Here is a 27,751-nt window from a genome sequence, read left to right as displayed (position 1 = left end):
AATAACACCACCACCCCTAGTTCGTTCAATCATATCGGGGGGATATTGTTTGAGTTCCCCTAGCACATATTCCAGGGCGTTAACGAATAATTGGTTGATCCAGCCTGTATTTTCCTGTGATCAAAGTTTCTTTCGTAGATCCTCCTAAGATGCACTAGTAGAATCACTAAAATATCCGTGCATAAGACTATCTGTCCACTCCGGATCCTCAAGCATGTCAATATCACAGCTTAAGTCATTCAGGCTAGCCATCTCCCCGAAATAATCATTAAGGAACACACTATGCCACTACAGATCCTGTATAACTAGTTTAGGTTCATCACTGAACTCTATTGGTAGTGAAAGAATTGGTCCTGTAAATACACTTGCTTCATCATTCAATGGTTTTGATGGTGGTGTTACATCTCTAATCTGTAGAAAAAAAGTTTTATTTTTTTTGTAAAATAAGCATTGTTTTTATAAAGTTAATAAACAATGTAAATTTCTCATAGTCATTGTCCCACCTGCTGAACAATTAAAAGAAGAAGAAAAAAAAGTTACATTACCTCATGTCTTTCATAATGACAACTGAATATGTTTAAAAAATATATATTGTTCTTGTCATAAAAATGTAGTCTGACTCTTATTGAGTAAGTTAGAAAAAGGGGATGATAAAAAAACTAGTGGTTTTATTCAAAAAATTTTTAGAATAAAAATGAGAATTATGGGTCTTATTCCAGTGCTTGTCCCTCTTCAATATAACTGTCAACTAACTTTGAGCATCGTTCAACCGACCCAGTATGCTGGATGAACACTTGCTCTTCGGTTTCGGTTATTGGACATGAGTCCCTTACTTTGGTGGTTGGTGGTGTTACTTTTTCAACAATCCGAATTTTCCTAAGTCTTTTGGCAACGAATTTGTTTGAAGTTGTGGACGTAGTTGACCTAGACTAAATAAATCGTTATAAGAGAGAGAAGAACTTTTTTTTCTCCGTACATAATGACAATTAAAGTACAATAAAAATGCTGTCCTTTTAGAGATGTTTTTTTTGGTAGCCCCCCTAGGAGGACCCTTGGGAACTGAGGGCATCCCTTGAAGTTGAAGGATCGATGTTTTTTTAAATTAGGATATTAGACTTCATGGTCCTGTTTACTTACAACAACTTCACATTCTTTTTAGAATGCAATTTTTAAAATGTCCCTAAGTATTTCAAAGAAAATAATTGCCTGAAATGGGTTCACCCGAATAGTAATTCTTTACATCATTATGAAGACATATTTGGAGACTATTAAAAAAACCTTCTTCCTATGTTAATATATCTTATTAGAGACAGACAACTTGTTACAAGAAACCCATTTAAGATTAAAATTATAACTGTCGAGCAGATTAAAATTCAAGTGTAGCGATGGGAGATTTGATAAGCACCAAATTTGCGCAAAAGCTTAGTGCAAAAATATATAGTAGTTTAAGTATGATTGTCAACTGTGAAATGGTAAATCGTATGTTTTCATATATTTAGTTTGTTTAATGGAATATTGCATTATTCCATTAGAAAACATTTTGGTTAGAAGAGAAGTTACAAGGTAAGGTTTTTTTTAGAAATGCTTGATAAGCCATTTCAGTGTTATTAGCATTCCATTATATACTGATAATATAGTTAATGAAAGAAAATGAAATAGGATTATTATTATAGAATATCTTCAAAACACATTGAAGTTTTACTCAGCAAAACTAAGACGCCTGAGAAAATTTACCTTATTTTTGACAATAGGAAAGAAGAGATTGTGTATATACTTAAAAATTCTAACTGAGCTTTCAAATCTGAACTCTTTGGCAAAAAATGAAGAAGATCAACCTCACGACCTTGATTAAGCATGGCTTTGGCATTATGAGAAGCCGACCACTCTCTTTTCAACTTCCTTCCAGCTTGCGTGGAGCTAACACTGGCCTCAGAGGGCCCTGGTACTATAAGTTGGGTGGTCGTTGGTTGGTCCAGATCGTGTGTAATTCTATCTGCATATTTGATAATAGATGGCCTTGGGGTTTGCATTAATGCAGCTTCGCTCCATCTCGGTTACTTTTCAAAAGGAGGGTTCTAGCAAGAATCCTCTTCCTTAAAAAAAAGGCAAAATTTAGCATGAAAAAAAAAAATGCATTTTTGGTTTGTGGAATAATTAATTTTGTTAGGCATATAATTTAGTGTAAAAACATATTTATTTAAAAATAGGGGGTTTTAAATAACTTTTTGACCACCTGAGTCTAAATTTGATAATATACGGAGTTACCACAAATTTTCACAAAACCTTATTTGAGCCTTTTTAATTAACAAAGCAAATTTTCTATTGGGGCTTAGGATATCATCTGACAGTTTTTAGTCAAAACACTTTTGACCATTTAGCTATTGATTCTTACTCTGAGGGTAATTGGTTCTAGTTTAAGTAAAGGTTAAGAAACGTCGAATATTTTGCTGCTATAATGTCAGAAAAAAAAGTGGAGTGGCTGACCAACGTTGATCTTGCAATCATATAGACTGAATATTGCCTTATTCTGCTTTGAAAAAGTTGCAACATGCTTATCTTTCTGCTAAAAAGCTGGCAGGGGGAGGGACAATGGGTCCATTTTGGTCCTTGGGTCATAAAGATTAAGAATCCACGGATTATTCTGATTTAAACAGGGTGCAATATGCGCCTATTTTTGCATTAAAAACTGGTGTTAAATAGGGGAAAGAAGGGGGAGCTGGAGAATTTTTTTATTTATTCAATCAAATAAATATTTACATTTACCTTTATTATCGAAATAAAATACTCATTGTTACAAATTTAGATTTTTTTTAGATTTATTTTCAGCTCTTAAACTATGGTAAGCAGATGAGATTCTAAATTGTTTTAGTTATTCTTCTAAATACCAAAAGCGCCATTAGGCTACTGAGATATAAAATATCACTGAAACACATTTTACATCAGTAAACGGTGATGAACTATACGTAAGGAGCAAATTAGTCTCATATTAAACGAAACTCTACAAAAAAAGCTTTTTTAGCAATTAATACATTAAAAGAATAAACATTTTATTCTAATCCCAAATTACCGATCGAAAGCTAAGAACTTTTTAAAAATTTTCTTGATTTTCAAAAACATCCCTAAAAAGGCCACTGATCTTGATAAAAATCGCATTGTAAATTTCAGCTTATAAGAGAACTATGTAGAGGTTTCAGCTCCTGAACAATAGACTTCTAAGTGTATAAGTACCCTTAGTTCTAGTGCCTGTCTTAAGTAGTCAAAAAGATTAACCAGTTGCAAAGTGGTTGTTTCTCCCATTTTGTGGTAGGTTACCAAACTACGATTTTTCCCAAAGATGTTTTAAGTCACAAAAATATGGAATTTTGCATCTTTCTTTTTTTTCCTCAAGAAAAAATCACAGATGTGTGTTTATTTGTTTGCTGTTCTTTTGGTTTTTTTTTCTATGGGTGATCGTATAGAACCAATAATGCTAGAAAATTAAGAAAGGACTTATTCGAACAGAAACTAAAAGTCTTAGTGCCCTTTTTTAACCAGTCAAAAAGATTGGCGTTTGCGGCTATTTTGTTATACCAAACCAGGATTTTACCTCAAAGATGGTAAAGTTGCTAAGTATTGACAATTCTGTGATATCCAACGCTGGTGGAAGAAGAATTGAAATTTCTGAAATTTCGTAAATAGAACAGAAAAGTCAAAATTCTAATTTTCAAAATTATTTATTCCAAAATTATTTTAACCACAATTGATGGGGAAGGAGGGCGACGGGGTTTTTTCCCTCAACCTTTAGTAAGAATTCTTACCCAAGAAAATCTAAATAAAGTTTAAGAATTCTTAAATTCTTATTTTCTTAAATTAAGAATTCTTAAATTGGCCGCCATGAGCGCATTATATTAAATACATAACCTAACCAAAATACCAGATATAGAATGAAATTGTACTCACATTGAAAATTGACGAATCCATTGTTTTCAAAGTTAATAAAATGTAATGTACTATAATCAATGTCTTAAAACAGAATGAAGAACGGAATGTAGTGTGTGAACATCTTATAGGGTTTTTGCTCGAGTACATCATACGTAGCCAAGTTTAAAAAAAAAAGAAAAAACAAGTAATCAAGTTACTCCATATAGACCAACCACCGCTATATCACAGCTTGGCCCCAAAAAAATGCGTGTTACCTCATAAAAAACCCGTCTGCTAAGCCAATGTACCGTTCCTAGTAATAGGTGAATGACCCTGGTAAGCCAATATACCGGTTAAACTGCACACATATCCATGCCTCAGGCTTGTGAAAGTGCATGTGTATTCAGGACCTTTACCACTATTACTACTATCATACCTGCTTTTCTGTATAGTGGATGTGCCAAGACGCACCCTTGGATCTCGGATTCTTAATTGTACTAAAAAAAAGGAATCTGCTGCTTTGACACGAAAGTATCCGGAAGAAGCGCAGATCGGTTTTTCCCGAATGTACTTAGAATCCAACTTTCTTTGTATTAAACCCAGGCCTTTGGGTATTTGAAACGAAAACTCTTAAGCAACAGTCAGAAAAACTGTTACTACCGAGTTATTAGTAAAAAGCGCTAAGTAAAGCAACCAACTAAAAAAATAGCTAGTTTCTCAGATATTTATTGGTACGTTTCAGTAATCATCTCCATAATCACTGCTGAAATGACAACCGTAAGAAACTGGACAAAAGAGCCTCAGTAAATCAGACTAAGCTCGGTTAGCACAAGTATAAACACTAAGTCTTCTACTACTAAGTCTTCTACTGAGCATAACAAGTTTTCCGATGGTATTCATCGCTTCCGCTGCCCTAGATCTTGGAATGCATTCGAGAATCATAAAATTATATCAAGAACTCAAGCGAATGGGGGATGAGGGGCACACACACTTGAGCTGGAAGAACCAGCCCCGCCGTGGGTGGCCTCCTCGTCCGTAAGAGACATGGTTCAAGATTCTGTTCAGTTCTGTGCCCTCATGCACGTCGGTATTAAGGTTATTTTTGTTTTTTTTGTTGATTAAGGTTGGTCGTAAAAAGGGCTGAAAAAAAGAAGGAAAAAAGTGCCATCGCAAGAATGGGTTTCTTGTGGACGGACAACGCCCAGTCTACGGGAGAGCAAATAGTTTTTTTTTGTGTTAAAAAATTTTAAAGTTGTAAGAGTAAGCCTTTTGGAAGACCACCTTTAAAATTCAAATTCTTATTAGTGAAAATTGACGGATATGAATTTTAAGAAATTGAAGTAAAAATGCCACTGGAAAAGCGTCTCCTAGAGGGGGAAGGACACCCTGGAGCGGGGGGAAACGATAGATATTTGGCAAGAAAAAAGTTAAATTGTAGTGTGCCTTCATGTCCACTTATACATTGACTGTTATATAATATTTTTTTTTTTAAGTTTAGGTGATATTATAATTTATAAAGTTGTAAGATTTATATGTTTTTGTATTAAAATATCACCGAGTGGAGAGGAGAAGGGGAGAAAAAAAAAATAACTACCTCTGAAAAATGTTAAACAAAATTCCTTCTGTTGACATACAGAACATGGCGATGGTGGTGGTTATGGTCTTGAGGTCAGTTTTGGGTTTAGGTGCCATTTTTAACATGATGGTTGGGATGCTGACGAGACATCAAAAAAGTGGAACGATTTCTTCTGGATAAATGAATTCAGCTTTGTGCAGACGTCTGAGTCAAAGCCAAAGACAATGTTGGTGCCGATTTCCATAGAAACGGGTTCTGTTGAATGCATTATATACAGGCTGGAGTCACATTAACCCTGGTCTACCAATGCGGCAGTTAATTTGTGATCAGCATTCAGCCGGAACCACTGGCACAGAATTCCTATGTCGTCAGGGAACGGCATCGCCATATTCTGCGTGTCAACAGAGTGGCATCTTCGCCCATACAAGTAGCCAAACTGCATGACCCACCCAACTAATACTCTTTTTCCCCTGCCAACCGGTCTGTAAACGCACCATTCACCGATACGCAATTCTGATTTCACACCGACCTCTGCATTGGCTTGTGGTGACTCACGTAGTCCTACTCGTCGGCTCTGGACCATCACCCGTTTTAATCGGTCACTACTCTGCTTCTCAGAGCTTTCCCTCAGAAGCCACAACAGCGTGGATTTTTTTCATTGGTGTTATGTAGCCGTCAGAAGTCTTGACGAGACAAAACCTAGAATTCTTCATGTTCGTCAAAGGCTCACAAACCAGATTTTTATCAACTTGGTGTTTCACACAGTGAGCAATCTATGGCAAATCTTCAAAGGTACCGTCACTTTCCGAGCCCGATTCAGTTTCAGTTGCGGAAGCCTTTTCCTTCTTATCGAACAGAGTAATTTCCTCTTAGTCATCGTCTGAGTCACTGTCGTGAAGTACAGAAAGACGAACATTCGGTACTTGGTGACTGAAAGCAGAAAGTACGTCGTCGGGTATCAAGGCTTTCATTATTTGCTGGCTTTCAATACGAGCTTGGTCTAGCTCGAGCTTGATTTCATCGTCCCCGGGCAAAGAAAAATCGGAACTGACAGACACCTACACCATTGGAAGTAGAAAGCTATCTTATACTCCGAGACGACACCCCTGCTGCCATCTACAATTTAGTCTAAATCTGTACCCACACTAAATATGGGCATGGAATCCCCAGGGAGAATGATTGCATAATCGAAGTGGGTCAATGACCTAAATTTCCAAAGGTCGATTTATTTGTTGTTGTTGTTTTGGCCAAGTGCAAGCTCGAGGTAAATGTCCAAGTGTCCAGAAATAAGATATAGTTAGATCACGTGTTTCCTTCTCAGCCAATCAGCGAGTCGGTTACATCTCCTTTCTCAGCCAATCAGAGGCTTGCTTACATATGGTTTTCCCTGTTGCATAACAATTCACCCTTGAGATTTCGTATATAACGGATATACCTTGTGATTAAATTATCAGAAAGTATTGTGACACAGTTGAAAGAACAAGAATGGATATTATTAATGAGCTTGAAGCATTGTCAACCTCAATTTACCATGTAAGTTCTGTTTCAGTACATTTTTAATTTTTATTTTCAAAATGAAATTATTTTCCTTGGTCACCCTCCAGTGTATCTAAGTTCCCCCTCCCCCACAATATAAACACCACTATGCTATCTTTATACTCACTAGAAAACATATAATATGTTCTTTTTACCACATAAACCTAACCCCTCCCCCACTGTTTTATAACAATAATTTTTGCAATAGAAATAATTCTCTTTTTCGATAAATTTTGGCTTTTCTTTATTGTAATCTTTTCTCTAACTGACATCCGTCGCTCTGTTGTTATTAAGCCGCTCTGGTTTTGACATAAGGCTCTCCAATGCGAGGTTAAAATTAGCTGTCACCCTTTTTAAAGCACTTCCTGTGAAAGGTTTCACACATCCAAAAGGATTGTTTCTCCCATCAAATTAAAAATAGTTTCGCGTGGAAAGACATTGTTGTTGATTAACCTATGTAAGGCTACAGGCTTTTGCAAATTCTATGTTGTATGAAAGTAGGGAAACGAGTTATTTCCAAAATTAATGCCTAAAAAATATTTTTAGGACATTGCTGAAAGGGGGGGGGACATCCCTCAATTCTATCGCCATCATTGTAAAATGAAAACAAACTGTTTCTTCGCATGAAAAGTAAGGGGGGATTCGTTGTGTAGACATGTACACCCTTTGACAAAAAACTAATGTGTAAATATATGCGTTGCGTCTCTAGACATGTTTTTAATTTTTTTTCAAGCTTTCTTTCGATAAAGTTTCTTTCATATTCCCAGGAGGGGGGCGTGAAAACTATGATTTTTAACTTTGATATCCAAGGCTAGAAAGAAAAGTCTTTAGGAGTTGCATGAGGCTTATATTATGTGTAAATTGAATAGCATTTCAACCTATGTTTGCAAAATTTAGGCCTATAGGCTGCTGGGTTAATGATCTTTTTTTTATCTAATTTAAAGCGTATAGACTGGAACATTTAATTTTTTTCTAAATGGTAAAAATAGAAACATTGATTTCTATCCTAAGGCTATAGACCACTGATTGTCATGATTTATTTTTTCACAAGTTGTGTAATAAAAACGTTTGATTTCTAAGCCTAATATATTTCTCGCAAAATTTTTACTTTTTGCTTTACTGAAATGAGAGAATTGCTTTCTAGACAAAATTATGGTTAGGCTGGGGATGGGGGTACTAATTTTCCTTCTGTAAAAAAGGGAGAAATTATTTTCCATACTAATTTTTTCTCTTCTTTTAAGGACAATAGTGAAGAATGTATAGTCTCCCCTTCATCTAAGAGAGCGAGAGAGGGTGAGGCAGCCCCAATGCATCCTGGCAGAAAGTTAAAGAGAGAGTGGGCGGATAACTACAATGCTGAAGCTACGCAAGATCATGAAATAGCCGGCCCGTCACCCCCTTATCATACATTGTCGAGGATCTTAGGAGCTGCCCGCCTATACAAGATCATGAGGTTGCCCTCCAACATGCGCTACCCGGGTCATCTGGCACCCAAGTGCAGCCGGGATATAAAAATGTAAGCATTTTTTTCTTAACTAACCTATCAGGTATATCTAAACATAGCCATTTTTCATCGCACTGTGTGTGTGTGTCTCAGAGATATTAAAATATTAACCCCCCCCAACCCTTGTTTTAAATTTCTCTGCTCCCCCTCCCTCGGAGATATCTAAATATAATGTACTTTTTTTGCATGTCAAAAAAACCACTCTCTTTTTCTAATCTTTTTATTTCCAAAATAATGGTCTAAAAATATATTTAGGACATTATGTAAACGACTGGGAAGTGCTGCATGGCCCGGGAAGCGCCGGTGGGGCCCGGGAAGCGCTGCGGGCCCGAGAAGCACCGGTGGGGCCCGGGAAGCGCCGTGGGAAGCGCCGCGGGAAGTGTCACGAGAAGCGCCGCGGGAAGCGCCGCGATGGCTGTCTCGGAGGGGGAGCATTAAATAGTGGAAATTGGGAAGGGGTGGAGTTGTTTGAACAAAATCAAACAGTGTCTTCTATGTAATTTTTTAAAATGTAAATATCTTATATTAAGTTGGAAATTGGAACTTTCAGAATATCGATAGAGTAGGGAACAGTGAATTAACCAAATGCTACTATGTGCATACTGCTACTACTACTACTACTAAGTGCGTTTTAAATAATATAAATTTCCAATTTACGACTTTTCCAGAATTTCAATTATCTAATACAATTTTAAATGCAATAGCTGTCTGTACTGCAACTTTTGGGGATCCGTTTAATTCACTTATGGGGGGAAATTTTGGGTTTAACCCTTTATAAATTGTGCATTGCTATTTAGTTAGACTTACGGCACTGCTTGATAACAAAATTCAATTATGGGGAGGGGGAGGGAATCAACTAAGGTTTGTATTGTTTTAAAGATGTCTTAATTAAATAAGGGGAAAAGTGAAGTTTGCCACCATCGTATACACTCCGAGATTCACTTGATTTATCCGAATATAGAAAATTTTGAGAGTGCTTTTTGCGACTGGATAGGTCAAATTATTGTGTATCTTGAGAACTATAACGAAAACGGGAGTGGCTCTGTAGTTCTATTTGTTGAAAATTTAAGTGTGAATATTTGTAAATTTAAAAAAGATTTTATTTTAAGAGGGAGGGGGGGGTCTGATAGGGATACAGTATAAAAATGTAATCCTGATGTAGTAGGTTTTAAAGGTGTCCCATGAATCTGTTTTGAAGCAAATCATAAATGTTTCAAGTACGCTTCCCTCATATCACCATTCAAGCCTCTATCACGAGACACTTCCAAGACGAATTTTGGTCACTGTACTGTACATGGGAAGGAAGGGTTCAATTTTCCCATTGTAGATTTCACTTCTTTAGAGGGTAAATACCCAGTAACGCTAAGATCCATTGATATTTTTGAAAGGGCTAATGCTCATTTAAATATTGGCGTTACTCTGGTTCAGTATGAAACTGAATTTGAAGATGGGGTTCGTTTAAAAAATAAGACGGTTGGTTTTCCCAGTGAGAAGACCGTCGATTGATTTGGTCAGACACTGGATTTGGTTGTAGTATACACCACCATCTAGTGACCTTGCCAATTCAATTTACCATTTTAATCCTATTACAGACATCAGTAGAGTTCTGGGGGAGGGTAAGAATAAGGGGGTATGTTTCTACTGTCCGACATGCCTCTCTCGATTTTGGACTGAATTAAAGCTGCAAAATCACATGAGGCACTGTAGACGGCATGGCTATCAGGCAGTGGAAACGGTTTCAGGGGATATTATTTTACGCTTTAAAAATTTTCAAAACACCCTCCTCCAGTGCAACAAAATATCTTTGGACTGTAAAGCTAAGCTGGTGGAGGTGAACGGTCTTCGATTTCCAAACCGAATCAAAGAGCACCAGGCTATTGCAGTGTCCTCAGCATATGTGTAAAGAGACAGTTCTAACACCATGAGGTTGTTAGAAACACTAGAACCATTTGATGTGGAGGATAAGATCAAGATCAAGGCACTGACTAAGCTAATTGACACGGTTAATGGCGCTATTTCTCGTTTGAGAAATACCCATTATCCTATGGTGTTGTCTGCAGAGGATCGTCTCGCGATTAAAAATCAAAAAATATGTTGGGTCTGTAAGGGGGAGTTTTATAGAGGGGGATAAGGGGACTAATGGGAAAAGAGGGGCGGGGAGGGCGGCCCTTAGCGATCAGGATTCTTTGTGGCAGAAAATATCTTAGCGGAGTAGTAATTTTAGAGGGGTTGCGCATCAATCGTGTAACTCAAATTATGATTTTAAATTTATTTTACCGGCACTGGCACGTATGCACAGGGAGGGAGGGGGATTAGACAGTCCATGGGTAAACAGTTCATTTACCTATAACATTATTCCCAAATCGGCCGAGAAGTTCTTGCTTCTCGAGCTGAAATGGCAGGCTGTGGATAATGGGCATATGTGTTGGAATAAAATCAGGTTTTTAGATTTCTTTAGTTTTTTTCCCAAGGCATTGAGTCAATTGATTCAAGTGCAGAAAAGCGACAATTTTGATAGCTTTCCCTTAAACAGCACTTTCCAGACAGTAAAATGTATGACCTATTGACCTGCAAAGGTGTATACGCATACGACTATTACTGTTCTGGCACTCACTTAAGCGAGGTGAAACTACCTTCAATTGAAGCTTTTTACAATTCACTGACCAGTAGTGAATGCACAGCCAAGGACTATGAGTTTGCCAAGAAGGTGTGGGCTAAGGGGAATTGTAAAAATGGGAGGGATTATTGTAAACTGTACTTGGACAGTGACGTTTTAACTCTGTTGGATATAGTCTGCAAGAACACAGACCAAATCTATTCAGAGTTTGGGTTAGATATAGGCTAATATTTTTCCAAACCACATTTGGTGATAGATTTGATTTTAAGATTAGTAGGGAGGAAATAGGCCTAATCACCGATGTAGATCAGCACCTTTTTGTAGAGCGTTCAATGAGGAGATCGTATGTTTTTCATTGATACCGCGTCTTTTCAACCGATCCGAGCGGACAAAACAGCAGCACCTATGCAAAGTCAAATGCAGTGTTCTTGGACATGAACTCATTGTACCCCTCGGCAATGTCTCACTACTCTTTGCCGTATGGTAACTATCAATGGCTTGAGAATCCTTGTGAATTCCCCGACATTACCACCGTCGAGGACAATGGGCCGCAAGGATGGTTCTTTGAAATTGACGGGCACATTCTGCTGGTGCTTCACGATTCAGTCAGAGATTTTGTTTTTCCCTGTATCAATCGACCCGTGAGCAGGGACTCACTGAGTCCCTACAATCGATCATTGGTTGAGGATATGGGGATGTGCTGGACCCCCTCTAAGCAAAAACTGATTGCTGATTTGGACCCTAAGGAGAATATTGTTGTTCACCATGTGCTTTTGCACTGGATGGTGAGCAATGTTTTCAAGATCACCAAAATACATAGGGTCCTGCAGTTCAATCAGAAACCTAATTTAAAGACGTTTATCGACACTTTTGTTGATAAACGCTCTAGGGCAAACTCCAGAGTAGAGAAGGAAATGTACAAACTGATTCTAAATTCAGTGTTTGGTAAAATGTGTGAAAGCGTATGTAACAGATCTCGCTGCGATGTTGTGACTGACCCTCTAGAGTGTGCTAGACTTATTGCCGATCCCAATTTCACATCGTTCACGGGCATAGAGACTCGCATGGTTCTTCTACACAGGCAAAAGAGAAATGTTGTACTTAACAAGAATATAGAAGATGGTATTTTAGTGTTAGAAATTTCAAAAAGGATCATGTTGTCGTTTTTCTAAAAAGTGTTCAACTTTCTATTGCCACGGGCGGGGGAGGTTCAAATTTAATATGGGGCTAAAGATTATCTGCTGTTAAAGGTAATTTGGACTCAAGATTTATTGGGTGATTTAGAAAACGGGGAACACATCAGCTTGCGGTTGGATTTCACCAACTGGAATCGATCACTCTACCCTGAATTGGTGAAACGTCAAGCCCCCAACCAATTATTAATGTTAAAATCACAGACGGGGAGTGATTTGATATCCAGGGGGTGTTCCCGGGTCCTAAAGTTTATTGCGTTGAAACACATAGTGGGGATGAAAAGCAGGCGTGTAAAGGGGTGCCTACACATTTTGTAAAGAGCAATTTCAACATGAGCGTGTACAGAGACTGTGTAGAAAGTAGCTTAGTGCCGAGAGCACAGGTGCTTGCAATTCGCTCTCTACAGTATAGAAATTATACTGTATGATGGAAAAAATGCAATGTCGTGTATATCCGACAAAGTCTATGTGCTCGAGAATGGTGTAAGTGTCCTGCCTCATGGCCACTATCATATTTCAGACCGAGTTGAATGCATAGACTCTCGCAATCAACTTGGTCTGGATAAATTAACCTAACCAACTAACCTAACCCGACCACTACCCACGACCACCAACCGTTCATTCATTAACCAACTCTAACCCGTTCATAAATTAACTACTGACCAGATCTCACCACCTTAACCCAACGTAACCTGTAGCAGCAGTGACGACAACTATTGTACTGATTCACCCCCGCGGTTCCCGGGGGTTCGGGGGCCCTTCCCGTGGCAGGCCCTGGGGGTAGGGGGTCCCACCCGCGGTCGGCCTTTGGCCCCGTGACCCTGGGGGGTGGGGGGAACCCCACCTTTAAATTCATAATGTTCAACTGTGCTATCCAGAATTTTCAAGTGTTTTCTGTTGTTTTCAAGTGTTGTACATAAAAGTTTGTGTTTGCTACTAATGTACATAAAGTGTTTAAAGACAATAAGTGTTGTTCTTGCTGTTGATGGACAAAGTGTTTTTTTTATGTTGTACATAAATTGTCATTTTTATCGTTGTCATGTTCATGTTGAACAAAATGAGTTTTCATGTTGCCGAAATAAATGATCAATGAAATATTTTCAACTGTTCTTGTTGAACAAGTGCTATTCTAACCATTGTTCATGTTGATCAAATAGAGTTTTAAGATTATCTAAATAAATGCTACCATGAAATTTTGTTTTTTTGTTGTTGTTATTGTTAACGTACTAGATAGATCAATGTGAAAATTATTGCTAGTACTACTTCTTCATTGGACACGTATGATTTACAGTTAGTTATAGTCCGACTGTCGTCAACAGCAGCAGCAACAGCATTTATCAATTTAAAACACCCATCCGATTGTTTCTTTGTGGGTCCTTTATTTCAGGCAAAACAACACTTTTAGCTAAAATAATTCAAAATTGTCAGAAAATGTTTTCGGAAAAACCGAAAAAAATCTGCTATTGCTATAATATTATGAAAGAGTCCTACGATCAAATTAAATCTATTGCCACAACCATACCAATACAATTCATACGAGGACTTAATGTTTTCGATAGTATTGAATCGAACTCTTGGCTGATTATTGATGATTTGGCTAAATTCATTGAACAGTTCTCACAGGAAATGCTACAACTGTTCACTGTTCGCTCCCACCATGAAAACATTTCCATAACCCTAGTTCTACACAATCTGTTTCATCAGAGCAAATGTATGCAAACCCTTGCTTTGAATTGCACTATCTATATTATCTATCAAGTTGTTCGTGATTCTAGCTCGCTAATAACTCTCAATAAACAGATATACCCCGGCGCCCCTAAATTTCTGTTGTCAGCTTACACTCAGGCGACAAATAAGCCCTACGGTTACATTTTTCTGGATCTTAATCAGAGTACACACGAGGATCTACGTGTAGTCACCGACATTTTTGACAATGAAATTACAGTATATCTTCCGGTGAACAGTAGAAAAGTCTATTAGTTGGTGTTATGACACTGAAGAAACTACACGAACAATGGCATTTATTTTCCGTTTTAAGCACTTCAAAACCCTTGCTTAGGAGGGCCATACTTAAACATGGTGTTGACAGTTATTTCATAAATATAATATCTGAGATTTGTTATAACTAGTACGAGGGCCAGGTTAAAATGCCGGAATGGGCAAGACGACAGGAAACGAAGCAGTGCATCACTGCACATGGAATTGCCTGCAAAAACAAGGGAAAAATTTCATAGAGATCTTGTTTCCTTCAAGCGGGCGGTAGCCTTTCCACGATTTTTTTGCTAATACTAGACTGACTTGTGGACACTTTTATCTAGATGATAAAACCCTATAAATTTACACCATTTGAACTTGTCCTCTCACCCGTCAAACATTTTGAAGACAATCTAAGCAAATTCATTAATGATGACAATATTGCCGATGACAAAAAACTGCTTTTACTTCAAGATGCATTGCGACCCGTGGACAAACATAAACCTTATCGTGAGAGACCCACCACTGTCGCCACTGTCGCCAATCCCTCTAAAAAGGAAACATCTCCTCAATATTCTGCAACAGCAGTGCAATCAAAGGAGAAGGAATTGAATTCATTTTTATTGATAATTAGGAACCTATTGCCACTGACCTATCGAGAACAGAGTAAAAGAGTATTATCATATCTCATGTTGGAAACTGGTGGTGAACATCAAGTTCAAGTCGATAGCACAGGGAAACGAATTATAATTCAGAGAAAAAGTTATAATCTAGTTGATTTAATTTGTGATATGGTGACAAATCGTAAAAGACTTTTATCATTTGATAATCATATATACACCTTTCGAAATACATCAAACTGCCCCAAAAGTTTTATTAGTCATTAACAAGTTCTAAATAAAAAAGGATAAATTAGTCTTCCTAAAACACCAACACCACCATTTAAAGAAGAAGAAGGTTCTGTAATTAAAGATGACAGCAGCAGCAGCAGCAATGGTTTCATACCCTTAATAACTGCCTTACTAATTAAACGACAGATAGATCCGCCCTCCTGCTCTTACATAGGAGGAGGTAAAAACGTTGCGAGCCTAAGCACAATAAGAATTTAGTTAATAAAGTTGTATTTGAACATGTTAATGGAGCTGGAAGTTTAAGTTTCACCGAAATGCTTTCTAAGGTTGTCTTTAGTACCACATTGAAAAAAGCAAGATAGTATCTATAGAATGAAACGATTTAAAAACAGCATCGGAATCACAGGCTTTGCGGCAAAACAATATTGAGAAGCTAAAGCCTTTTCCCCTTTACATGTAATGCAAACGGATCTTTTAACTTTAGATGCAATTCAATGGCATCACAATGCACCCTACAAATATGTTCTGGTGGCTGTCAGTGTCCTTAGTCGCTATGCCTATGCAATTCTTTTACGATCACAGAGAGGTGTTGAGGTTGCTCGGGCCATTGAAAGTACTCTTGAACAGGATTCGTATAGAAAAATTGAATCGGATCGTGGCAGTGTATTTGTTAATCCCCATGTGCAAAAGGTTCTATTGAAATATAGTACAACACTATATCATAGTCACAGTCCGATAAAGGCTGCATTGGCTGAACGATTAATAAGAACGATTCGTCTAATAATTTCAAAATATTGTATCCTGAAAAATACATTGACTTTGAATCTTAACTTAAAAGTAGTTATGCGGATGTGTATACAATAACCCAATCGATAACTTTCAAACGCAAACCCTCAGGATTATCACTGCGATGAGAATACATTTTATGTTTCTATCAAGTCATACTCCAATGGTGAAAAAGAAAAAAAATGTGAAGAAGAAGTTTAATATTGATGATATTGTTCAAATTAGTAGAAACACCAATATTTTTGAAAAGGGGAATTATTTATGGAGCACTGAACTTTTTAAAGTGTCCAAAATCCTGGACACCAAGCCCACGAAATATCGACTGCGAGACACCAAAGCTGATGAGATTCTCGGCGGTTTTTATGAATTTGAACTACAAAAAGTTAGAAACACTAGTGAAATTTATCAAATTGAAAAGATATTAAAGAGTCGTTATCGTAGGGGCAAGAAACAGTTGCTTGTTCGCTGGCTAGGATACAACTCAGATTTTGATTCTTGGGTCAGTGCTGAAGATATTAATAATGCCCAATGATTTCTATGTGACTTTCATGTCCAATTTTTCTGATACTCTCTACAATGTTCTGAATAGAACTAGTGATTTTTGGACAAAACTCTCTTCAACCATCAAATTAGACGGTGGAAAGTATGAAGTGGCTCTTTTCGACTGTATTCTCAAAGATACCTATGACATCCTGAGAAAAGATTGTAAATAGAATCTAAATATTACACCCTATGATTGGCCACCACCATCGCCAGGTGATTAAGAACAAATTCAAAAAATCAATTGGTTGGATTATCGATATATTGAATTACCCTACTAGGAACTCACCTGTATGAATGATTTATGTCGTTCTATTAATAAAAGAATTTCCGCTCGTAAAAAAAGGAGCTTTTCATTTCAACTATTCAAAGGAGGAGGGCAAGATCTACATAGGTTCACCTATTGCCAGCGAAAAGGTTATTCTCAACGATAACATAAAGAATGTTCTTGGCTTTAAGCTAAATATAATCAATGGTAAAAGTGCCGGAAACACTAATTTCATTTTTGCTGACTACCCGGTTGCCTTCTCCAAAGACAACTGTATATTTCTCTAAGCCTCATTTATGGAAACATCTCGAGTTGGTAATTCAAGTGTTCCCCTCCTACGAGTTCTTGAACGAAAAACCAATCAAGAACATATTCACCATTACAATATAAAGCATCTACAATAGATTGCTGTAAACACTTCCCAATTGGAACTAGCTAATTTAAGATTGATAACCGAATTAGGTGATCCCGTAGCGATTTCAAAAGGTTAGGCTTTGATTACATGCCATTTTCGTCCCATCGTTCAACAGCAAGATGTGTATTAGAAAAGTGGTATTCATTTGTCCTGATATTGACCGCTATGTTAATACTCTTGGCCCAAGACAACAGGGCAGTGGAATGGACTATTACAAGGGTCGCTCGTCAATGTCTGGCTACGGTCTTGGCAGTTGGTTTGCTAATCTGTTTCGCTCTTCACTACCACTGGCCAGAAAATATCTTCTACTGGCTGCGACAGATTTAGCATCCTCTACACTATACGATTGGGGCTCTGGCAAGGATTTTAAAAAAAGTGCTTCGGAAAATCTTAGGTCCAGTGCGCGAACCCTTGGCGAGAAATTAAAACAAAATGGTAAAGGCTTAAAAAGGTCGAGAAACAATGCATCCCTCATCAGTCTCCACTCAGGTCGGAAACGAAAGACATCATCCCTCTTGTCAAAGAAAAGAAGGAAAAAGCCGACACGTGCTGTAAACAGAAAAAGAAGCCCCAGGAAGAGAATTGTTAGATCGAAACTAGATTTCTTCTCTTAAGATGTCCTACCTACCGCATAAGGATTCTCAACCTTCAATCACCGCCTCATTGAATCTCTTCAATGCTGAATATCTTGATGTGAGTGTCAAGCATGGATACTATGAACAATTTTATCCTCAACAACCCCTGTCTGATAATATCCAGTTTAAAATTTATTCCAATTAAAACTACTTTATGGACATGTCTTCAACATTTATAGATTTACAAATGAAAGTCCGGAAATCCGATAATACAATGCCAATTCGAGCCGATGGATTATCCTATGAAAATTGTATATTACATAATCTATTTCGTCAAATTAGTATCTACATCAATGGAACACTGGCGAGCACAAGCAACAATCTCTCAAATTATACTAGCTATATGCAATTCATGTTGATGACACCCAAGTCATACAAGGAATTTAGAGGCACCTCCAATGGACATGAATATATTACTAATACTGATAGTACAGATGCACTTAAAAATGCTAAAACTAGTGAATTACATCTAGTTGGAAAAATATATCATGAAATATTTAATATGTCCCAATGGCTGCCACCCAATGTTAAAGTGGATATAGAACTGACGCTTGCACCTTCCAATTTCATATTGAGCAAATAACTTACTGTCAATCGCGATGTAAATCTCTCTCTTACCTACGGCAATACTTAATGTACGCTTACAGAAGATTATGAGCTCTGTTGCTTTGGCAGTGGATAAACTGAGAGCCAGTGGAAATAGAATTAAACTACTTATTCCTCATACAATCACCAATCAACGTCATATTGCTATTGGATCACGCACCTTCACTGATTCATCCTTAATCAATGGCGAAATTCCGTCAAAACTCGCTTTAGCATTTGTAAAAAGCGCTTGTGCAATAGGATCGTATACTGGATGCCCACATAAATTCAGGATGTTTGGACTTTTGTCTCTTGTGTGCAAAGTAAACGGCATCCCACTCTACAATCAGTCTTTTGATAAACCCTATAGAATATTGTATGAGTTGACCATGCAAACTCTAGATCATGATTCGGAATTATTTTAAAATGGTATAACCGAAGATAAGTTAGCTAAGACACATGATATCATTGTACTGGATTTGTCTGGCACACAGGATATGAGCATAGTACGAACAGGGAGTGTGCGTTTAGAGTGTAAATTTGCCGACTCATTGGCTGAGAGTATTGCACTAATTTCACTAAATCAATATGAAACCTATTGGAAAATCACTCCCGAAGGCAGTGTTCTACTAGACTTGGCGCCATGAACACCAGTCAAATAATCAATGTATTTAACATGGATCCCTACATGTCCCAGTACAAATCATATTGACTGCCCTTGGACTTTTTTGGAAAAATTCAAAGTGTCAACAATACCTTAATTATTATTAATAGCAGTCCGTCGACTGTGCTGACGGGTCATTGGCTGTGCATCTTTCAAACAATGAAGACGATTGAATTTTTTGATCCTCTTGCTCTACCCTATACATTCTACACACCCCAGATCAGCAACTACATTGAGAGCAGTGGGAAAAATATTATTCAAAATCGGAAGAGGGCGCAGGTTCTAACGACTAAAAGCTGTGGATTCCATGCACTAATATATTTTGTATTTCCATGTCGCGGCTGTACTTACAAGCAGTTTCTCCACATTTATGTTGACAATCCACGTCTGAATGACTTTCTAGTGGAAAATATCCTCTCAGACCTATATAGTATTGATTTCAGTGCCCTAAGAGTAAAGGGCTTAAAAATGTTTTTGAATTTGTTTAAAAATAAAATGCATATATATACAACAATGTCTTTGAATCTTCACTTTAGATTTCTTCTTCTTCGGTGTATAGGCAACTGTCGTGAACCACTAATGCTGGTAAATCATTTGGATTCACTGTATATTGATCTTGATTGACTGCAAAGTCAGGGTCACATTTTCTACAGTACAATGTAACTTCGTTCTTGTCATATCTCTTTGTATAGGCAATGATAGTATTTGCATTCATATTGTGAAATTCACGGGTTTCAATCTGTCTACTTGAAGCAATATCACATACGGTGTTTTCAAATGGTGAATCACATTCGGTGACTGCCAAATAAAAATCACTTGGCTTATAGTCATAATAGGCAGTGTCGTCACAACGATGACGTAGAAACCAAATTGTCTTGTTACCCCAACAGTTGAATCGTAGACCAGATTCCTCTTCCCAGAATAATTTAAATCCACGACGATACCAATCTCGTAGAAATAAACTAAAATCACGTTAGGGATTCTTTCCAATCATAGCGGGGTAAGTATTCTCCCACTGATCACATTTATCATAGTGACAATTGGAGCACAGGTGCCCTCTAGGGTGAGAGTCACAAATCTCTTCAAGACATGAATTACATCCTTTAATTTGTACTGCATAGCCTCTATAAAATTTACAAGGATTACATAATTTGCACTTTTCACTATAGTCATCAATAATTGAACAATTTTCACATTGAGTCCAACTGCCAAGATTGTACATGCACAATGGACATGTATAGAAAATTTTTCGGTTTCCGATGTCAACTCTCTCACAGCTAAAACGAAACTGAATTTATCCTCGCTCGATAAATTCAGTGAGGGGAATGGAGAGAGGAGTAACTCTGTGACATTACCTCTTTTTAGTTGAGGGGGAGCCAACTACATTGAATCCATTGGCAATGTTTTCAAAAGTATATCCACGAAATGATCCTGCTTTGTTCCAATTTATATATCGATAAATTGACTATAAGCACTTGAGTCACATATTAAAAGTTTCATACAATAGTTCAATGGGGGATCACTCCTCATTATATTGTCAAGTGTTCCCTGACGAGAGAATATTCTGCGTTTAAGAGATAACTCGAGAAAATTGTCATCCAAAATCAAATGTTTTTCCATAAACACTAGATTTGATCTAATTCTCTCTTTCTCAAATTTATTAATTTTTTAATCCTTTCACTATGACTGCTGAATCTAGACTCACCCTGATTCGTTAGCCCTAACCTAACCTAACCAGAAAAGAAAGGGAACATTTTCGATTTCGAAACAATTTTATTGAATAATTATAACAACAATAATACTAAGCATGTGCAATTAGCGACAGAGTTTATTGTCTTCGATATGTTTCACTAATGCACTTAAAGCACATTAGAGTCTATTCACATGTGCTATATCAACTTTTGCAGCGAAACATAATTGATCCTCCATTTTAAATTTGCTCAAGGATATCACATATCTTGCATTTACTAAATCCCATTCCAGACAAAGCCCTGATCCTTTCGTGATTTCCACTGCAATGTTTGGTGCTCTTGTATTATTACCTTCAACTCCAGTATCAACTTCTAATAGGGTAAACATTCCACTCGCCATCATCAACACACACAAATATATATCCAAATAAGTAAAGTCAAACTGTTCTCACTCCTTTGAATTCTATTCACAGACTAATAAAACTATAGCAAAAACCCTTTCCTTATATTCTCTGCAATCCTCCGTCGCCCATATGTAACCAGCCCTCTGATTGGCTAAGAAGGAAACACGTGATCTAACTGTTTCCTATTCCAGGACGGCATGACATTGGCCCCGAGTGTGAACTTGGCCAAAACACCAACATCAAATAAATCGACCTTTGGAAATGTAGGTCATTGACCCACTTCGATTATACAATCATTCTCCCTGGGGATTCCATGTTCATATTTGGTGTGGGTACAGAGTTAGACTAAATTCTAGATGGCAGCAGGGGTGTCGTCTCGGAGTATAAGATAGCTTTCTACTAATGGATCTAACTCGCTTGGCCTTGGGCAAGGTCAACTTTTCATTAGAATATTGAGCTTCAAAATCCGTTATATTTTCATATCGACGAATTCGATGTAGAAGTTGGAGGAACGAAAAGTTTATTACAGTACTGTAAGTGCTGGTTTGAGACCGCATCTTCCTAAAAAATCTTCGCACGGTTGGCTATTCATGTCGGAGAGTTTAAAAAGACGTTCGAGCCCAAGCCGTTTGAACCGACGAATGAGAAGCACTAGGGAATGCATATTTGTCTTTAGGCAATGGTAAAGGTGTGTAGTAATAAAATTCTCGTTCAAACCATAATGTCCACTTTTTAGGACCCAGGATCTCCAATGTCGAACGCAGTAAACAACACGACCAAGTAAAGATAACCTCTCAAGAGGAGAAATTTTGCCGTCGTAAAAAACGCGCCGTACGCTTTCCACAACTCAAAGATAAAATTGTGTTCCTTCGCTTCCAGGAACACGCTGTTTCAGGTGTGCCGGAGGCACGGAGGCACAGCCAGAGGCACGAAGGAAGGGACACCTGCGACGGTCAGTTATTAGCCCCTTGGTCTTTGTTCCGTCCGTTAGTTCTGTTAATGATTTGGTAGATTCTCTTTTGTGTTTCCGTAGTCCGTAGAAGACTAAGATCAACAGACACGATCCTAAACAAAGTTAGAACAAACAACTCGAGAAATACCTCCTCGTGGAAAATACCCCCCCCCCCCGTGGAAAATACATCCCTTCGGAAAGAAAATTATTCCCGAATATTTTCTCCCTATTGAAAATTCCCCCCTCTACAGAAAACTCCCCCGCAAAAAAGTCCGTGGACAAAATACAAAACTTAAAAAGGCACTTAAACTTCTACAATGGGGTATTCCAATTATTTTGCAGTTTGGGAGGGAGGGAGATACCTCAAGGGATGCATTTTTATTCCAAATCATCCCGCCTCTCATTGAGGCATCAGACAAATACAGAATTAATTCTAAGGAAGAAACAAGGGGAGGGTGGAGGTAGAAATTGATGTATAATCCCCAGGGTCTAACCAGGACTCTTGTTGGGAGGATGATTTTTTCGGGGGGATATTTTTGGAGGGGGGAGGGTGAAAAAGAAACTTTAAAAATGCATCGAAAATATTAAACAACTTTGTTGGTTTGGACGCGTCAAGAGAATGGACCCGATTCGACCACCAAAGATCTCACTCGAAAAGATTGTTGAAAGTGTCGACAGCGGGGAAGACCTCGTAACAGGTGGATTGACAAATTTGATCGACATTATATCACCCAACCATCCAGAACTGGACCTGACAGAACAGCATATCGAGCACTGGTCCATCAAATGTCGAAAAATGCGGCCCCAAAACGTCCCACGAGGATGAATGGGACCTAACTAGTTTTGCGTTTCATCCACCTTTCCAATGTTTCTTTGCCTTTTTACTCCACCCTTTATCTTTGTGACATAAGTGGGTAATGGATAAATATTGTGATTATAAAAACATTATTCCAAAGTGGAAACTTGACAACTTCGGTGCTTGTAGTTAAAAATAAGAACTACTGTCCATTTTTGAGAATGCAAATTTCATCCGTTAGTTTTAAGGAGCAGATCCAAGATTTTATTTTAGGTGGGTGGGGAGGGCGCAAAATAGGTTGATCCAAAAAATAAATTAGGGGGCCACAAAATAGGTTGATCCGATACACTTGCGTTTGGAGCAAGTTTAATTAACGCAAACTTGAGTTAATTAAGTAAATCACACTACTCTAGACTACGCTATGGGGGGGGAGCCCCCCCCCGCTCTGGATCCGCCACTGTCAGTTTGTATGAGAATGTAGTTTGTAATTAAAACCAAGCAGTTGTGGGCATCAAGCCACGGTTTAATGGTAGAAAAAGCCAAGACATATAGTCCTAGTGAGTGAGAGGCAAACCTGGCTTAAGCCCTTTTTAGGATTGTATAAAAGTTATGTCATTTCACTTGTTGATAGATAACTCTACTATCCATCCGTCCTAAACATCATTCCTAAGGCAGAACTAAGGTAGATAGTCATAGAACCAAGGGATGAAATTTCGGATTGATTTTGGGTTGACGCGTGATACACAATGTCCACTGGACTTGTATGCAAAACGGGGGTTTTGCTTCCCTCCCCCCACAATAACTCTGTGGTCTTCAAAGATTCTGGCACAAGGTCATTGCATTTCTTTTTTCAGGTAAACAGGTTGTTGTGTGCCTTTTTCAGTCTCCTTAATAAAGATACATGGTTTAAATTTCTAGAAATTAATTGTTTTAGGAAATTTTCAAGTTTTGAGAACATAAGAGCTCAAAATAATAAACAATGCGCATATTCCAAACAGACGAATATTTTTTTTTGAAAACTCTCGTCGATTAATCGAACAACAATTGATTAGAAATAAAAAAAATAAAACAAAATGGCTTACTTTAGCTGACTTTCAGTTATTCGCCGTGTAGGGAGTGGGGGCACATTTGAGAGAAGGGGGCACAAAAATAAATAAGGAAGAAAAGTCGCACAAAAATATGTGATATATGGGGAATTCTAGAATGCACTAATTTTCGAGGGGATTGGTCCAATGGTGTTCGTTCACCAGTGAATGTCTCAGATTTTAGAGATATTTGATTTTGGAAAACCTCGCCTATAAGGTTTTTGTTGCATCTGTATGATGCGTTAAAGGAAAAATGCCAAATGATAGAAATTCTTTTGCTTCGAATTTTGTATAATTTAACTCACATATGACTAATATTTTATTTTCGTTCGTTATTTTAGTTCCAATAAGCTTCAAACGTGACAGAAAACATAATTAAAAACAAGACTACCTTAATAGTAGAAAAATCCGTGGCAACAAGCTCTAAGTAAGGAGCCACTTGACCCAATAACAACCGAAACTATAAAAACAATATTTTGATAACAATAGATACATCAAAAGAATGGGCGTTTTATGCTGACTTGACTTACTTTGACTTAAGGCTCCTGCTGGTGGTCTAGCGTAGAGAGAGATATGACTCTTTGCCTCCATTCCGAACGGTCCTGCGCAAGCGTGACTGCTTCTTGGAGATCAGCACCGATCATGGAGAAGTACTGGGTAAGGTTGTCCCTCCATCTGAACCGGGGTCTTCCAGGGGGCGCTTCCAGCCATGTTGAGGGGGATCAAAATTGAAAAGTATGCTGGCATGCGAATTAAGTGGCCAAACCACCGTAGAGTTCTTATGGCGAGCTGCCGAGAGTTGGGGGTCTGATCCGTTAGTGTCAGCATTCGGTTGTTTGAGACAACGTCGCACCACTTGACCCCTTCGATTCGTCTTAGTAAGTTTGTTTGGGCCACATCTATGGCATCACGAGCAGAAGGAGCTGCCGGCCCGGTTTCAGCACCGTAGAGAAGGACTTGTGATTCGGTCGTGTTGTAGATCTGCATTTTTGTTTTTCGGCTAATGTTGGACTTTGAGCACAAGGAACGGCAGAATTGAGCCATGATAGACGCAGCTTTCGCGATGCGCGACTGGACTTCCATTTCAATTGAGCCGTTATCCGAGACGACAGATCCAAGGTAAGTAAAAGACTTGACAACTTCGATAGTGTGCCCTATTACGTTGAATGATGGTGAGTTGGCGGAATTTCCTGCCGGGTCGATGATCATTATTTTGTTTTCTGCCAGCCAATATGTAGTCCCACTTTCAGGGCTTCTTCCGACAGCGTATTGAGAGCTGCCTCGAGTTCAACTGCAGAAGTGCATATCAGGCAATATCATCTGCGAAGTCGCAATCGGCTAGGACTTGCCATATTTCAGTCCGATCTGGAGCCGATTCGTGGTTCGATCCATGACATAATCAATCACTGCGTTGAAAAATTCAGGAGCAGCAACACAGCCTTGCCTTACACCAGTATCTATCTCGAATAGTGGGCTTCGGTGACCATTAACCAGGACGGAACTCTTTGCACCAGTGTAGAGCACCTTGAACAAGCGGCAATATTTATCAGGTCCCGTTAGTTTTAGTATCAGCCAAAGGGACTCACGGGAGATCGAGTCGAAAGCTGCTTTAAAGTCAACAAATGCAATATATTCTGTACGCTGGAACTCGCGGGCTTTCTCGATGACCTGTCGAACAGTGTATATCTGCTCGGTCGTGGATCTGTTGGGCATGAAACCTGCCCGCTAAATCCAGCGGACTTACGAATGAACTGGATACTCTTATCAAGCGACATCATGATGAATAGTTTATGCTTTGCTGACTCCAAATATATAAGATTTATTAAGTTTAATGTACCCATCAAAAGCTATGAGCCTGAGTAAATTAGCAAAAAGGGCAGAAACACGCCAAAACTGCCAAGGAATCTTAATTAAAACCGCACCAACAGATTTAGCCTATAAGAGAACGCTACTGTAGAGGTTTCAAGCTCCCATCTGCAAAAATGTGGAATTTTTAATTTTTTTTGCCAGAAAAAAGATCGTGATGATGTATACTTTATTTTTTTTTTAATAAACCCAGTGTTACATGGATGGACTTGTTTAATTTTTCCCCCAGTGATGATCGCATCGAACCAACAGTCCTAAGAGATCGGGAGAAGGCTCATTCGGATGGAAAATAAAGTTCTAGTGCCATTTTTAACTGATAAAAAAAATTGGAGGACCTGTAGCTCCCCTCTCACTCCTATTTTTCTCCAAAGTCATCCGTGGTTCGTGGGAGAAAGTTTCCATAGGGGAGTTTTCCACGGAGAGAATTCTCCATAGGAGAATTTTCCGAGGGAGAAAATTTCCACTGGGAGAGTGATTTCCGACTGGTTTGAAAAACTATAAGAAATTAAATATAACAATTCTTTTTACAAATGAAAGTTGCTTAAGGAGAATTTTTCAGGAGGAATTCTCGCGGGATATTTTCTGGGGGGATTTTCAGCGAGGATGAAATTGTTTTACGCAGGAGGAACTTTCCATCGAGGATTTCTTCACGGGGGAAATTTTTCAGTAAAGAGAAGGTGGATTTCCCGGCATTACTTGAAAATCAAAGAGAAATTAAATAATTTTTTTCAATAAACAAAATCAAAAAGCCATAGAAAATGAACGTCTTGCCAACTTTCAGAGTAAATCAACGGCTATCACCAGTTTAAGACAAAATGTTATCGCTTGTTTCCTCAAGTTCTTGCGAGCCGGTCATTGTTGGTACGTATTCCTTGTTGCAATCCCTTCATTTACGACAAAAGTTATATCCTTTTTAGTTTAATGGTCCTTTCTTTCAGTTGAAAAAAGCAAGTGTTTTTATTTAATTTTAGATCGTTTTTTAAATCGTGTCAGATAATTCGCCAACTCCCTCTGTAGAAAAATCTCTCCTTCAGGATCAATTCCTCCTGCATCCATGGGAAATTCCTGTGTAAAATACTTTCTTCGCTATTATACATTGCCCCAGGGCAATTCTTCCTGAAAATAAAACCTTACCTTCACATGTAAAGAAACCTTACCTTCACATGTATAGTTTCTGTTTGTTTTCATCGTGGCTGAAATCACCCCCGCCCTCAGTGGAAAGTTCCTCCCCTTGAAAATGCTTCCCGTGAAAAATTCCCACATGGAAATTCCTCCTGTGGATAATTCCTGCTGAAAATGTCCCTGGAACATTGTTTTCAGACGGGAAGTTGAGCTTCCAAAGAGAAAATAAGACATAAAAAAGAATTCGGTATATAAATCCCCCTCTCAATGCAAAATATGATTAGTTCTTTCCTATGAAATCTAACAAAAATAAAGAAAACATGAGTGTGGTATATGATACCACACTTCCTGTGTAAAATTTCCCCAAAAAATCACCTCCCCAAAGAAAATTCTGCCCGTGAAAAATCTCCCCTCCCCAATAAGAAGTCCTTGTTACAAGGTTGGTAATTCGGTATTAAGAATTCAGTATATGAATCCCCCCCCTCAACGTAAATAACGCAAAATATGATTAGTAAGAAATCCTTTTTACTAATTAAAACACTACTTTCTAGTTACAATACATTTAAAGACGGGCGAATTGCATAGCTTACAGGAGGGAAAATCTATATTAAATAATCATATATGATCTCTTTAAACGAGCAATAATTGTGTATGTATGTATTTATTTCTAGAAAATGGCAGCATATTTTTACGGTTAAATTGGCACCATTGGATTTTCTGGTCTAAAAAAACTATCTATATAGGTAAAAAGTTAAGAAAAATCCTTCAGAGCCTTAATTTTCAAAAAAAAA

General features: G+C 38.1%; 2 protein-coding genes across 2 annotated transcripts; both read right to left on the bottom strand.

The window, feature by feature from the left end:
• Positions 1-15,992: 15,992 nt before the first annotated feature.
• LOC148939206 (uncharacterized) lies at positions 15,993-25,181 on the bottom strand. The gene is made up of 2 exons (XM_089106811.1): positions 24,739-25,181; positions 15,993-16,056 (listed from the first exon to the last, which is right to left on the bottom strand). Exons 1-2 carry the CDS (start codon positions 25,179-25,181, stop codon positions 15,993-15,995), a joined length of 507 nt encoding a protein of 168 aa, XP_088962937.1.
• Positions 25,182-25,310: 129 nt separating this feature from the next.
• Positions 25,311-25,685, bottom strand: LOC148939205 (uncharacterized). The gene has a single exon (XM_089106810.1). The coding sequence runs from the start codon at positions 25,683-25,685 to the stop codon at positions 25,311-25,313; it is 375 nt and encodes a 124-aa protein (XP_088962936.1).
• Positions 25,686-27,751: the final 2,066 nt, after the last annotated feature.

This window comes from Artemia sp. Qi Xiang Cuo, chromosome 21, assembly GCF_049724085.1.
Source record: "Artemia sp. Qi Xiang Cuo chromosome 21, ASM4972408v1, whole genome shotgun sequence".
Classification (NCBI taxonomy): domain Eukaryota; kingdom Metazoa; phylum Arthropoda; class Branchiopoda; order Anostraca; family Artemiidae; genus Artemia; species Artemia sp. Qi Xiang Cuo.
The sequence above is the reverse complement of the archived record's forward strand: the minus strand, read 5'-3'. Positions and strand labels throughout refer to the sequence as shown.